The sequence below is a fragment of the Melopsittacus undulatus genome, chromosome 5 (genome assembly GCF_012275295.1).
Source record: "Melopsittacus undulatus isolate bMelUnd1 chromosome 5, bMelUnd1.mat.Z, whole genome shotgun sequence".
NCBI classification, from domain to species: domain Eukaryota; kingdom Metazoa; phylum Chordata; class Aves; order Psittaciformes; family Psittaculidae; genus Melopsittacus; species Melopsittacus undulatus.
Genome location: NC_047531.1, coordinates 7,891,697 through 7,905,698, shown reverse-complemented (window position 1 = coordinate 7,905,698; position 14,002 = coordinate 7,891,697). Strand labels below are relative to the sequence as shown.

At 44.4% G+C, this 14,002-nt stretch overlaps 1 protein-coding gene across 1 annotated transcript in view; it reads right to left on the bottom strand.

The window, feature by feature from the left end:
• PPM1H (protein phosphatase, Mg2+/Mn2+ dependent 1H) overlaps positions 1 to 14,002 on the bottom strand; it is a 131,879-nt gene that overhangs the window by 5,963 nt on the left and 111,914 nt on the right. Inside the window, exons 7-9 of the mRNA XM_005148064.3 lie at positions 11,783 to 11,846; positions 9,959 to 10,066; positions 2,491 to 2,642 (exon numbers count right to left, since the gene is read on the bottom strand). Coding sequence (XP_005148121.1) covers positions 2,491 to 2,642; positions 9,959 to 10,066; positions 11,783 to 11,846 — 324 coding nt within the window. The remainder of the gene's footprint in view (positions 1 to 2,490; positions 2,643 to 9,958; positions 10,067 to 11,782; positions 11,847 to 14,002) is intronic.

The following is a 14,002-nucleotide window of genomic DNA, read 5'->3' as shown; positions in this document are numbered from 1 at the left end:
GGAATGAATGCAGCTCCACAGTCTGAGCTGCTATGCTATTGTAAATTCATTAGTTATACCTCATTTGGACCACTGTGAAGTAATTACATAAAACCTCTCACACAGTACTTTAAACCCTTTAAATATTCTTTACAACCAAGCCGCAAGAGCAATTCCACAAAGGTAATTTTCATAAATATCATTGCAAACTATATGAGGGACTGCTCTAATTACCTTTTGCAAGCTGGCATGAGAAGTATCTTGGCACCACTATTTGTAAGCCTCTAAATGACCTGGCACAAAGTTACTTAAAAGAACAAATTAAGTTTTAATTCAGATGTCCATTCATCGACCAGTAGGTCAAACACCAATAAATGTGTTTGTTCTAACTCATATTACAGCAGGCCCACCCAATTCTGGAGTGTGTTATACTCACGCTGGCACAAACAGGGACTAATCCCCTGCAGTTACAGGGGCTGAATCAGAACAAACAAATCTAAATGAAACAACGAAAATCTCTTTTTCTTTCAGTGTCTCTGATTTATATGAGTGCTTTATAATGGATGGAAAATTACTCACCTAACACGTCACAAAGATCAAAGAATTCCCATTCCTACTGCACACCTACTGTGTGGTGGCTATCACCAGCTTTGGGAAGACCAAAAGCAACAAGACAGGCACGATATACCCAGACTGTTTTCACAACAGACAGGAGCAGAGAGGACAGTAGGAAGAGCCAACTTTCCCAATTACTAGATAAGAATGGAGGCAGGGCAGAGGTATTACATTTTCTCAGGTGCCTTTGCAAGAGGAGACTCAAGGGTGCAGAGATGAGAGCAAAAGCTCCCTGCCACCTCTGAACAGTGCTAGGGCATAGCCAGAAGTACACTGGGTAGGTCATCTACCCCTACCTTAAATTGATGGCATATCTGCATAGCACAGTGCCAGATGCCTTGGAAGTGAGGCCCATTAATCCTGCCTGATCCAGAGAGAAGGCAGAGACACTTCATGTCTTCCTGAAATAGACACTGGCTGTCATTCATATCACCTCTTTGCCCATGGCAGGGGGGTTAGAACTAGATGCTCCTGAGGTCCTTTCCAACCCTAACTATTCTATGATTCTACAGTGCAGGGAGGTAGGGAAGCCAGAGTTGCAGCTTCATACTAATCATCCATTCTCTTGACAATCGAGAGCTTGCAGCAAAACCTCTTTTCAAGTTCTCAGTTCTCACTTTCAAAGTGTCAGGGCAAGAAAATACTGCTTGTGAGTTACTTTGGAGCTGTTCTCACTTTAAAGCCCAAGTGGCTGTCAGGATGTCCATACCCAGTTATCTTCCTTGTTTGCTGATGGAGAACAGGGCTGAGTCTGTGAAGGTGACCACTTAGAAATATGAGAAACAACAAGCATTTTGAGATGGGTTTTCCCATGTTCTCATGAGTTGCCACATCTAAACAACTGTAGCTTGAGCTCTCACTCCATGCTGTGTGTTTTCACTAGGCTGCTGAGATATCACAGAGCTTATTTCTGAAACTCCATTTCATGCAGGCCAACTGGGGATGCATTAGAGCTCTTTTCCCTACTCTTAACCCAGAGCGAGAGCAGAAGACAACGATGGCCAGGCCTGAATTCAGCAGCAACACACACTTCCCTTCCAGAACAGTCCCTAGGGAAGGATAAAGCTCTTTCCACTTTCACAGTCCTCCCTTTTACAAGTGAGAGACTTCTGATCTCTAGCCTAATGTTTTAATTCATGCCGACACTGAACTCGGCAGCAGATAGACTCACTCAAGGCAGACAGTGCCATAGCTGGTTGTTTGGAAACCTGTTTGTTTGCTTGATGGTATGTTTTAAAGACAGAAGCTGATCAAGTAAGAGGTGGTAAAGAGAGGAAAATAAAGAAGACAAGGTAGGTCAGAATTGTGAAATGAAACAGAATCCAACTAAATGAAACAGAGTCAAACTTGTCACCACAACTGTCCTCAGTTGGTTGCACTGAGGTGGATTTAAATCCTACTGAAGGTGGATTTAAAGGCTGCAGCATGACCAGGAATGAGTGGACCATGTAGTATTTATACATACACACATTATATATACAGCGTGAGAGAGAGAGAGATGCCCGTGATCTATAATCTTAGTGTTAAGGGACTATCCAGGGAAGACTTACGTAGAAACCTGTAACTGCTGGACACAGAGATGTGCTGCATTGCTCTTGTAAGACTGCAGCCTTGACAGTTTCCACAGAACCTTGTATAGCAATGAATATGGATCCCATGCCAAGATACTGTGATCCCACAAGTACTCCTTTGAAAGCTGTCAATTCTGAGTTACAACAGACCACTCACACCCCCCCTAAACCTCCACGTTTGCTGTAGGGGCTCCATCCAACAAATGTCTTTTTGTAAGTATTACGTGTTTACTGACTGCTATTCATATCATACTTAGTACAAAAATACGTTACCAGAAAGCACTCTTCCTGCAGCATGGATAGAAAATCAGAGATGAGCACGAACCTGTGGGGATCATCAGGGTCACAGTTTGGTAGAAAGTTAGTGACAGCTTCTGCCACTTCTTCATTTAACAGCACATCCCAGAGTCCATCAGTAGCTAGGATCAGCACATCATCTGGCCCATGCTCATACTGCAAGAGGTCATAGACTCTAACCTAAAAGGAAAACACCAAAGAGACAACCATGAAGGAGGAGTCTGTCAGACCTGCTTGTAAAACCTTGCTGAGTTTGGTTGTGCGTTACCAGGTTCAGGCAGGGCACTGAAATACCTCTCCTACGGCACTGCTAGGGTCTGTCCCCAGTTTAGACCTTGAGAGAGCAACCCCTCCTGCCTTGGCTCCGGTGCTGATCCAGCTGGGATGGATGCAAGTGTTCCTAAGCTAGGCTGCAAAGCACTGTGCTGCCTGTTGCCAGCAGCACTTGAAGCCTCCCCCACTCAGCAGCCTGGTTTCAGCATGTGAGGCTTTTCCCTATCATTGGCAGGGCTCGTCAGATGGAAGCTGAATAATTTATTTGATGAATTTTTGATATTTTCTAATAAAATATTCACAAATAATTGTTTTCACTATTTGTCCAGACCCATTTACCTCTGTCAGATAAATTGCATGTTTGGAAATGCCTGTGTGGCAGACGGCATCGCATTTACTTTTCCAGACCTGAGGCAGCTGCTGCACTCAAGGATTACGCCTGAGCAAGTGAGCAGTTCCATGAAATGGAGAGAAATTGCTCAGCTGTGTGTATCTGTAAGGAGTCTGAATCAGAAGGCTGATTCAAGATCTGCACACAAGTGACCCCCTGAGCTTATTCACACTGTTAAAGTGCCCACTGGCTTCACCTTACTGGCATCTCTGTAACTCCCTCATTTTGGCACAACTTCCACTGTCCTCTTCCCGATGAGGCTGGGGAAAGCTGGGAATGGAGGGGGCAGACACGGGGATGCTGGGAGGCCATCAGCTGAGACAGAATACGAGCAAAGGCCATGGCAAGTGTTTGAAATGAGCACTGCGCCTTTAGTTCAGCGTAACTTCTCCTTCCAGCACACGCTGTACTCCAGCTGACAAACTGCCTGCAATTCCCAGCTTGCGATGGGGAGCTGTTACAAAGCACTCACCGAGCACTTCAATTACCACAGCAACAACCCCAGTTTGAAAGAAGAAGTGTGACAACCTTGGCAAGGCAGACAGGAGGAAACGATCATCTGTACTGAAGTTTGGAAACGCTGCACCTCGTCACGCACCCTGCTCCAGCCTCGGGCTCCACTAACAGCAGCGGCAGTTGGGAGATTTGTCAGGACAAGCACTTGGCATAAATAGAAAATATGAGCTGTTTTATTCTCCCTCATGGTGCATTTTCCCTTAGGAGCCATGGAGCAGGCAATGCACATAAAATGCCTGGACCTTTTAATGTAATTATGATTTTATGGGACTGCAACCAGTACCAGAGGAAAAAAAATATCACCTAGACCTGACTGCTAATCCTTACTTGTTCGCCTTTTACTCAAAAGCACAAGAAGGTCATTTGTAAAATGTAACCTTCACTTCATTATCTAAGGTAGCAGATGAATAAGGACTTTGGAGAGGATTAGAGTCAAGGCAAGATACTCTCTTCATTAAAGCGTATCTCCTTATTCAAACTGAGTGGGAATACTGTTACAGCAAAAATGCCTATATGCAGCACAGACCCCATCTCAAGCCCACTGCACAGAAACCAGTAGCTGTCAGAGTCCCCATCTCCCAGAATTTAGTTCAGCTTCTAAGAGCCCAAGCTTTCAACTCAGAAATCACTGCGGAGGGTAAGCTGACTGACACAGCCATCAGTGAGCAGGACATGTTCTGGTCAGATCTCTTGGGTACAGGCAAATATTTGAGAGAGCGTTGGGGTTAATGCTCAGGGATGCACTCAGCAGCAAGCCCCTAATAGGGATGACCAAGCTTGGAATGTCAGCGCTAGGAAAAACACACCTACCACAGCTTTCCCACCTGGGCAAAGTACACTTTACACAAGAGCTTTTTTCGCAGCATTGGTGGGGGAGAAGGCAGGAAACCAAGACCATGCATCACTGCTCTGAATCCTCCTGAAATGAACAATCTTGTCTCACTGAGAAATGCTACTTGGGCAGATAAGAAACTTGTCATAGCTACCTGCAGCCAATCCACATGTCAAAATGCTACAGCAAGACCAAGGACAGACCATTTTATCAAGATCATGTTTAGTTTTTTGGGGAAAAGGAAAAAGAAAATGAAACCACTGATCTTATGGACAATCTGGGAACACGGTATTTATGTCCTAAGAGCAAAAGCTTTGTAAGCACCTCCAGAAAGGGGTGCCATTTGAAGGAACAAAACCTCAGAAGAGGTGCAGAGAAGGGCAGTGGGGTGATCAGTAAGCCGTGCTAGGCTGGTTCCCAGCCTAAGGAAAAGAGAGGGCCAATGTTGCAGGAGGCAAGTCAGGGACAACTTCAGGTAAGATTCTTGTATACAGGGACCAGTTGGATACGTAACAGAACGTTCACTGAAACGCAGCTTTTTCTGCCTTCCAGTTACCACAGCAGCAACACATTAGGGCAGCCATGTCCACATAGAAAGAAAAAGCTGTTATTATCTTTACTCAGATGTGTAGAATACAGTTGTAGGTGCCTTCAGTATGTGGCTGACAAGTTAATTTAGAGCTGCCCAGTCTATTGTCCAGGTTATGCACACAGAGCACCTTGCCCAGGCACAGACACAAGCCAGCTCCTAACCCTTCACTTTTTCTGCTAGCAGCTTTGTTCTAGCTCTTAGTTGGGTCAATGAGGGTCTCTTGCAGTTAGCGACATGTGCCTTCAGCTGGACACGGAGCAGTGTGACAGCAGAGGCACACAGGCTGGGCAGCACCACCAGGACATGTGTAACAGATGCTTAGACCAGCAAGGCTCACTGAGCATCCACTCCACACATCCCCACCTTGTGCAATACCCCACAGCATTCTCCACAGATGCTGTACAGAAAAGGCCTGTATTTCAGGACACTAAACAACAGGGAGCTTTAAATGACATTCTGCCTGTAAGGTAAGTTTGCACAAAGCTGTACACACCGCAAAACAGTATTTCATAGCCCTGCTAGTGCAGATGATGGTTGACCAGACACCGGCTGGTAGTACAGAGGTTTCCTTAACTGGTGCTGCATGCTAGACAGATTTCCTAGCAATTCCACCCTGAATCTACAGTCTTCCCCTTACAACTTGTTCCTTCTGCAGCCAGACAGTGTTCCTTCTGTCAGTCCTGGCACTGCCCCACAGAACTTGTGACCTCTGCCCAAAATGCTTTGGGCTACTCGTGTTCTGTCCTCTGCCTTGCATACTGTCTGCAACCCCCAGCCAGCCTACCAGCCCCTTCTGTACTGCCCTGTCCGACTTTCTTATTCTTCAACATCTCTCTGGATCACTGGCATAGGCCTTAAAAGAACCCAGTCTGGTCACCATGCTTTTACCATCCACTGATGTCTTCATTGATATAAAGCAGTGGACCTGTTAAGTCAGCTAAACTTGACTTTAGTAACCAGAAAATGTAAAGAAACTGTAAGGAAGGAGCACCAGAACCTCAGCAGCACAGACATCCATGACAATAAGCACTGGGTTACACTGTATTTTATCCTGACTGGTACTTACAGATGGCTGCTGATAGCTATGAGCAGATAACACACTGCTAGAGCTCACAGTCACACACATCTTTCTGAACACGCGTTATGCAGTTTGTCACATAATGCCTCTCTTCAATCCAGATCTTTGTTTCTCATATTGCTCACTTCCATGCAGTCAAAAGCACTGCGAAAAACGCTCCGGGCAAGCAACAAACAAACAGGTGGGCTGCTTTTATATTTACATTTCAAACAGATCTACCCACTGGCCAAACCCTGTGTTTGGATGCTAAAGGGACCACAGAAGCTCTGCGAAGGCGCAGGAGCTTGTTTTGAAGAGGCAGCCAACGCCATTCCCTGCGGCTGGAAAACCGTTCACAACAGAGTGACACACGAGCCTGCAGCCACCTGAGGTGCGCTCCTCAGCAGCCAGCCCGGGGGGAATTGGAGCCAAACAACAGCCTGCATTCACTCGCCTGCACTATTGATCAGCTCGGCTACTTCAATAAATTAAGCCCTTTCTTAATTGTATCGTCCCTTTTTATGCGCAGTGTTATCCAGCGCTGCTGCGCTGGCAAACGATGCGATCTTTCAATACCACCCTCCAAGTAATTTATATGTAAATAATAAAAAGCGGGTCCCAACACTGCTCCCTGCAGCACTCACCAATTAATCTCCTTTTAGCTTTTTTACTGCCACCCTTTGTTTCCTGCCCTTTAGCCAATTTCCAGGAGACTGTGCCAACTTTCCACTTAGTCTGCAGCTTCATATCTTTTATATTAATAACCTGTGATGCAGAACAGTTTCTCAAATGTTTTCTGAGAAATCAAAGTGCTCATGCAAGACCATCTATTGCATTTATTATGATTTCTTCTTTAATTCTCTGGTAGACATAACCCTGAAGGACTTCAAGCCACTAAAGTGTGATGTTTACTTCTCGAAACCACCTTGACTCCCTTTGATCATACAGTAGGTCTTAGCTATTCGCCTTGCTTGTTCCTTGCGATGGTGTCGTTCCTAAAGGTTTCTCCAGAAGGCAGATGTGAATCTGAAACATTTGACGTGTTTGTGGAGTTGTCAGAAAGGTTTTACTAACATAATGGAACGAGAAAAGTTCTCCTTCATTACCTTCCTATATCATTTGCTATGGTGGCTGGCTTAGGGTTCCTCACTGGCAAGGGCCAAATGCTGCTGTCAGAGCCACACTTCACCCCATCAAAATGGCTGAGCTACCCTTTGGAAAACTTCAGGATGAAATTCTGCTTTCCAGCTGCAACAAGGTGGCTCTTGCTGAGCTTGGAAAAGCAGAATTTCCTGCTGAAAGCTTTCAAATGAACTGCTCCATTATGAAAAATAAATATTTAATTCCATGCCAGAGAGCCTCAGCCATGGCTTGCCTGCTTTGTGCTCCTCCAGTTCATTACAAAAGGCTCAATTCTCTAGAGCTCACCAACCTGCAGAAGTCCTTCAAATCTGGTCTCCTAACAGCTGAGCCACTGAATCCTGATTACATTTGTCAGTCTTGGCTACACGACTTCTCCTCCTGTAGCCTGGCACTCTATCAAGGCATCATTTCACACCCCCCTCAAATCACTTCTATAATGCCTGTTTCTGGATGTAGTCTCAGGGTTGCTTACCTTTCCTTCTGCTAAGTTTTGGTGGACATGGCATACCAGAGCTTTGTCATGCTGGAAGTAAACGTTCTGAAAAGCTGCCAAGTTGCCCTGAACTTGGGAGAGGACAGCACAGAAAAAGAAGCCAAAGGACTTGGATCCTCCCTCTGTCACGACTCACTGTGTGCCTTAATTTCCTGTGCTTCCCCTTTTCCAGGTCTGGAAACCACACATTGTGCTTCCCCACCTCTATATAAACAATTTGAAATCCAATGCGGCACAAGGGCCAAATACGACTGCTGCTTGATGCCATTGCCTTTACTTCCAAGTGCCAAGCTTCCCAGATGGCAGCACAAAGACACTTTCTTAATGTCGGTTCTGTGCAAGGTGCACTGCCTAGGGACAGAACAAGTCAGGGGAAAGCATGAGAAGATGAAGCACTGGGGTTCTCTCTGGGAGGAGAAGGAAGAAATGATTAGGAGAAGGAGGTGCAATGGAAAGCAAGTTGGAGCATATGTTACTTCCTAATAAAATTCAGGGCTTTTTTTGCCACTATCTCTAAATTGAGGTGGCTGGTGCTCTGTCTTTCCTCCTCCTGCCCTTGTACGTTTCTGCTGAATTTAGCTGTGAAGGGAATGTGGAAACAAAGCCAATTTGCTTCCCTTTTGCATAGCAGTTAAGAGATCCTGAAACGTGGATAGCATATGAACTGGATGTCATATTCCACAACTCGAACACGTACAGACACATTCCATACAAATCAGAAAAGCCCATGAGAAGTTTTGGTTTATACACACAGACAAATACTGCAGCAGCAATTGGCAGAGATGATACTGCTGAGATACTGTGCTGCAGCCATTACGCACCCCAGAAACACTGGCTCTCAGCATGCCAGAAAGAAAAATAAATAGGTAGAATTGCATCATTTTGCTGGCACTAAACAAATCCATCAACACTGATGATGGCAGAGCTGCTGCTTGCCTGGCTGCAGAGAACAGGAGCAGGTCTCAGATGAGGGATAACACACATTCAAAGGGGGAGAGGGAAGGTACTGGATTGACAGCAAGGAACCATGAAGAAGGAGCTGTCTGTAGATGTCCCACTTTTCTTCAGGGCCAGAATCCCTCAGCATTTTTTAAAGTTGTATTTTGAAAGCCTCAAAACCATTCTGAGCAAGGTTAATGTCATAATTCTGTTCTTTCCTAGCAGTATGTTATCATTTGTGTATTTTCATCCTCTCGCACTTCCATAGCAAGCAATAAATTCCAGGTCAAATATGGGGTATGGTTACAACTCCAGCAAGCTAGTTGACAGTGGATAGCTCTAAGCATCTGGGACATGGAAGCAAAGCCTCCTCCTTTTTGTGCTGTCATCAGATGGTTTGCCCTTGCTTAATATTTTAGGAAAAAATGTGGCATCTATTCCTTGACATAGGAACAGGAATGCAGTTAGAGAGGGGGAAAAAAAGCGAGGTTTGCATGTTTCTTGTTAACAAATACATTCAAATCCCTTTGGAAGGCTTGATATCGTTCACTGCAAGGTCTCTGGTGGTCAAACACTGGAATTGTTTGTGGCAAGGCAAGTAAAAATGATGGAGGCATTTAAAACTACACCTAACACACATACTGCATAATCCCCTCATTATGCCATCATTCGGGAATGCGCACTGCTATTTCTGTCATTATTTGGTGTTTGCATAAAACCACCATAAAGAACTAAAAACTGAAGGTGAAGGGGCAGACAAATGGAAGCAGAAAGCCCTCTTTCAATTATTCTTGGCATTTTCCTGCTCAAGAGTTGTTCTGGTATCCTCTGTGTAATGTAGGATACTACACTATTGTGGAAGACATCCAGTGTTCCCTTACGGAGAACACAGATTCACCTAAGCTTGTGTGAAAACAGCATGATCCAGGCCTAAAGGGGAACTGGAGCACATGAAGGTAGGGAGAAATGGGTGTCTATCACACTGAGTAGCAAGGCTATGGGATAACCATAGACCAGGCAGTGAGAAGGCATCAATGCTCTGCCAGGGATGTGGAGCAACAAGAGTCAGGGCACACAGCTGTGGAGCTTACAATGTTCTTACTGTGTGGATGTTACTAACATGCTGCAGCTTGGGGAAGGGCAGCATGTTACCTGGATTGGACCACAATTAGAATGGACAATTTGGGAAGAACAAATAAGCATATTAAATATGTTTGTTTCTCTCTCACAAATCAGATAGTTGAACCTTGTCTGTTTTACCTCAGGAGACGAGGACAAGAAAGGTTTGATATATATATTGGAGTCATGGACTTTCAGGTCATGGTCTCCCAGTCCTCGGGTCACTCCAATTGTTGCCATAACCCGAGCCTGGAAATAAAGAAAAGCAATGGGATTAAATCTTGTCACATGCATCAATATCTAGTCTATCAATAAGGAAAGAAATAACATTCCTACTCCATAACTGCTACAGTTGGGAATGAATTCCCTTTCCTCTTCCAGACACTAGATTTAACACAGCTAATCAAAACTGGTCATGCTCATGTCATCTCCATCTCCCTTATTATTCAAAGATCTGTATTCATCCACATCCCAGACTGTGTACACCCATCTTAGACCATGACCATGTATAATGGACTGGGACTATGGAAACCTATCCCAGATGTCTCACTATCCCACTCCAGTCTATGAGAACATTCCTCCAGCAAATTATTATGTTAGTAAACAGGTTATATTAAAAGGATGAGGAGCCTAGTTACTCACTTAAGAAACACGTGGCCTCTTCCTACTGACATACTGCTGTATATTCCCCCCACCAAGGAAAAGTGCCAAAGGCCACCTTAAATTCCTAAACAAGTAGGTGACAAAGGCACTGACCACAGTGCTCTACTCTGTGGAGAGCCAGTCTAGGGCAGGTCTGCTTTTACCTTAGGTCTACCACTTCCTTCCCTAAGCACCTTCCTCTACAACATAAGCTGTCTCCCAAGAGATGCTGGGCTCTTCTTCATTAACACTTCTCCAAAGACTGAGCAGGCAGGCAGCCTCATGGGGAACCTCACTCTCTGCTCTGTGTATATCACTTCCCCCAAATTCTAGTTTAGCTGCAGCAGCTTCTGAACAAGAGAGCTCAAAGCATCAATAACAGCAAGCAACTGACTCAAAATTATTTTGCCTCGCTAACCCCTGGCTCCATAAAGCAATAAGAAAATAAATTAAAGAGAAGTGCATGAAACATTTTGCAAATAATTATAAACCTAAGCAAATCCAGAGATAAGCTGCAGGTCTGAACCTTCAAAACTTGGACTAATTTTGAAGAGTGTGTATTTTTGCATTGAGATAAGAACCTAATGCAGCAGGGGAGCACTATTTAGAAACACAGCGAGCATACCAATATCGGCAAACTGACACCACTGCGTCCTTGTATTGATCCTATTGCTGCATCCAGCTAAGCTTGCTGGGATCAGCACTAATGATCTCACTGTTCTTAATCACAGAGCTGTAACAAAGTACACCCAAACAGAATGGCTTGTTTCTCCCTTTCAAGAAAAGCTATCAGCATTCCCACATGAGAAACATTCAACATTGAGTTCATGTACACTAGCTGAAAAAGATATGGTTAAGGGGTGTTATACTTTCCAAATCCTGTCCTCATCCCTTCCCTTCCTAAATTAGTTTTGCATCTCAGAGCACTACTAAATATCCTCCTGCTTTGTTTTCAGTAACATGAGGTATTTTGTTATCTTCATCCTTACTAGTTATATTTTACAATGAAACCAGGAACATTTTAAGTAAATTATTTAAGGCTGTCTCATTGTAGCCTACTTACAAGGAAAGAAAACCAAAAGCAAACTGAACAGCAAATGACTATGTTTGCTATAAAAATGCTTTTTAGTATGTTGAGCTCTCCCTGCCACCCCCCAGACACAAGACTGATTTATGACAGAACCAAGATATTCTTTCAAGCTGTCAAAACGATAAAATAAAGAGATACTGAGTGGAAAACACTGTACTGCCACAGGCTAAACTGAGTGGTAAACAGCACAGAATTCCTTCTTCCTTTGGTGTGAGGAAAGCAAATGTGCCCACCTTCTTGCCTTCTCCATATATAAGGGGAAACTTCAAGTCATCTTCCTCAATGGTTTTGTATGCCCTGTGGGGGGAGGACAAACAAAATTTATAACGCTTGCACTCAATTAGTCACCCAGTGCCCTGAAACAAGCGGCTGTGATTTAACAAAAGAATAAAAATCATTATTTTTCCCAGGGACTCTGCTCTGTCTTTAAACCAAAATGGAAATTTATTTTTCTGTGGAAAGATTTTCCCTAAAGAATTATCCATTTCACTGCAAGAAAAATGAAAATATCGAACAGGAAAATATCTAACATGTGAATCTCTTGCTTGCAAGGAAAAAGAGGTGGACTCGAAAAACATCCTGATCAGGTTAAGATATCGTTGGCTATGGCAGCAGCTATACTGTAATACAGTGCCAGGAAAAAAGCCCCAACCAACCAACCAACCAGAAAAGCCCCAAACCCACTACGAAACTAACCAATAACCAGACGCACACTGTTAACATGGAACGGTGAGCAATGAGACAATGTGGACCCAGTCGAAGTGTGAAACAGCTCTCCAATCCTTTTCTCACCTTTCAGGATTGCTTAAACCAAGACAAGCTTCATGTGCCAGAGAGTCTTAGGACATTTAGTGCTCATCTGACCTTGACTGCAGCAGTCAAGGTTGTCAGAGATTTCAGGTTTCACAGCAGCTTTCCCATGGACAAGAGACAAGAGAAATAAATGCTCATACTCTGCTTCTGTTTACTGCATGCCTGTGTATTCCACCTATTACACATCCAGCTGTTGACACTGATGAGGTGAGAAGGTGAGCAGCTTTGCCAGTGAGATTAAATAAATAAATAAAATAGATGGCTATAGGGTCCTGTGGTTTATACAACCTATGCTTGAGCCAAAGTGCTGGGGAGCCTCTTTGGTTAAACTACGTCACACCAGAGGGACATGCTTCCTCTTCATACCACAAAATTGCCCCTCCCAGCCTTTCCCTGCATGTACTCTGGCCCACCCCTGCCCAAAGCCCTTGATGTGATACCAAGATCGTCCCCTGAGTGTATGAATCAGTGCATCCCTCTGAAGTGGAAGGGCAGGCAGGAGGAGGGAAGGCTCTGCAGCAGGTCGCTTGCCAGCCACCACCACCCCTTGCTGCAGCACAACGCTCCAGCTGGGCTGGCTGCCTGAGCTCTGGGCAGTCGCATTTGATCAGGTTTAAGCAACGTTAAGGCTGCGACACAAACCAGCAGGAAATTAAAAATTAAGGGTGAAATCCTATATTGTAATTGAACTGCCCCCTGCTTCACCAAAATACAGCATAGGCCTGGGATCAATAAATGGTGCTATATTACACAGCTATACATGCCGCATCGCCCAGGCAAGCCTCAGGCTTCCAAGGGAGTGGAACGGACATGTAAGCCCCACGTTTACACTTCCCCTCCCCTCCAATACTAGTATCAGCCCTACCAGTCATTACCGGGAAGAGAAAATGAAAAGGAAGAGCAACCAAAATACATAGCAAAAAAACAGTGTGGAGGACTCTGCTCCTGTACTACAAAACATTACTACATGTGAAATCCCAAAACAGAACCAGGTGAGCTTTGCTACACACAGTGGGTGACTCATGGGAGACCACGCGGGCAAGAGTATCTTGGGGCTTGGGCATCTCTGTAAGAGACAATACAGTGAAGGCATTTGAATGGCATTTTGTACTGCGGAGGACAAATGGATTAGCTCTCAAACAAAACAAAAAAGGCATAAATCACTACAAGTAGCCAGCATGATAATATTTCCCTGATGTTTAAATCCTGAAATAGCATTTTGTTGAGAAGGATGAGTCAGTCATAGACTTAGCTCTTGTTCCTTCCTTTATTTCCAACAGGGAATAGTTAACATCTCTGCCTCAATCACCAACTTGGATATCCTGATTTGAATGTGGAGGAAGAATTTTACCATTCTCAATTGACTGCTCATGAACATTCCCCAGAGCTTCCAGCTGGAGCTACAGTGCTGGGATCCGAGGCAAAATGTCCTCGAGGATGAGTCCAAACTCTCCTATTCACTGCATAAAGCCAGTTGTGCTCTGACACCAAGAAAGAGAGTACCAGCTGAGTCTATGTCGGGCACCAGTTGAATGACTATTCAAACCATAAGCCTGCCTAGACAACCATTCCTACTGGCTTTTCAAGTTGTAACATTTGTTGCAAACAGCAGACAAGACTAAATTGATGTGACTTATTTG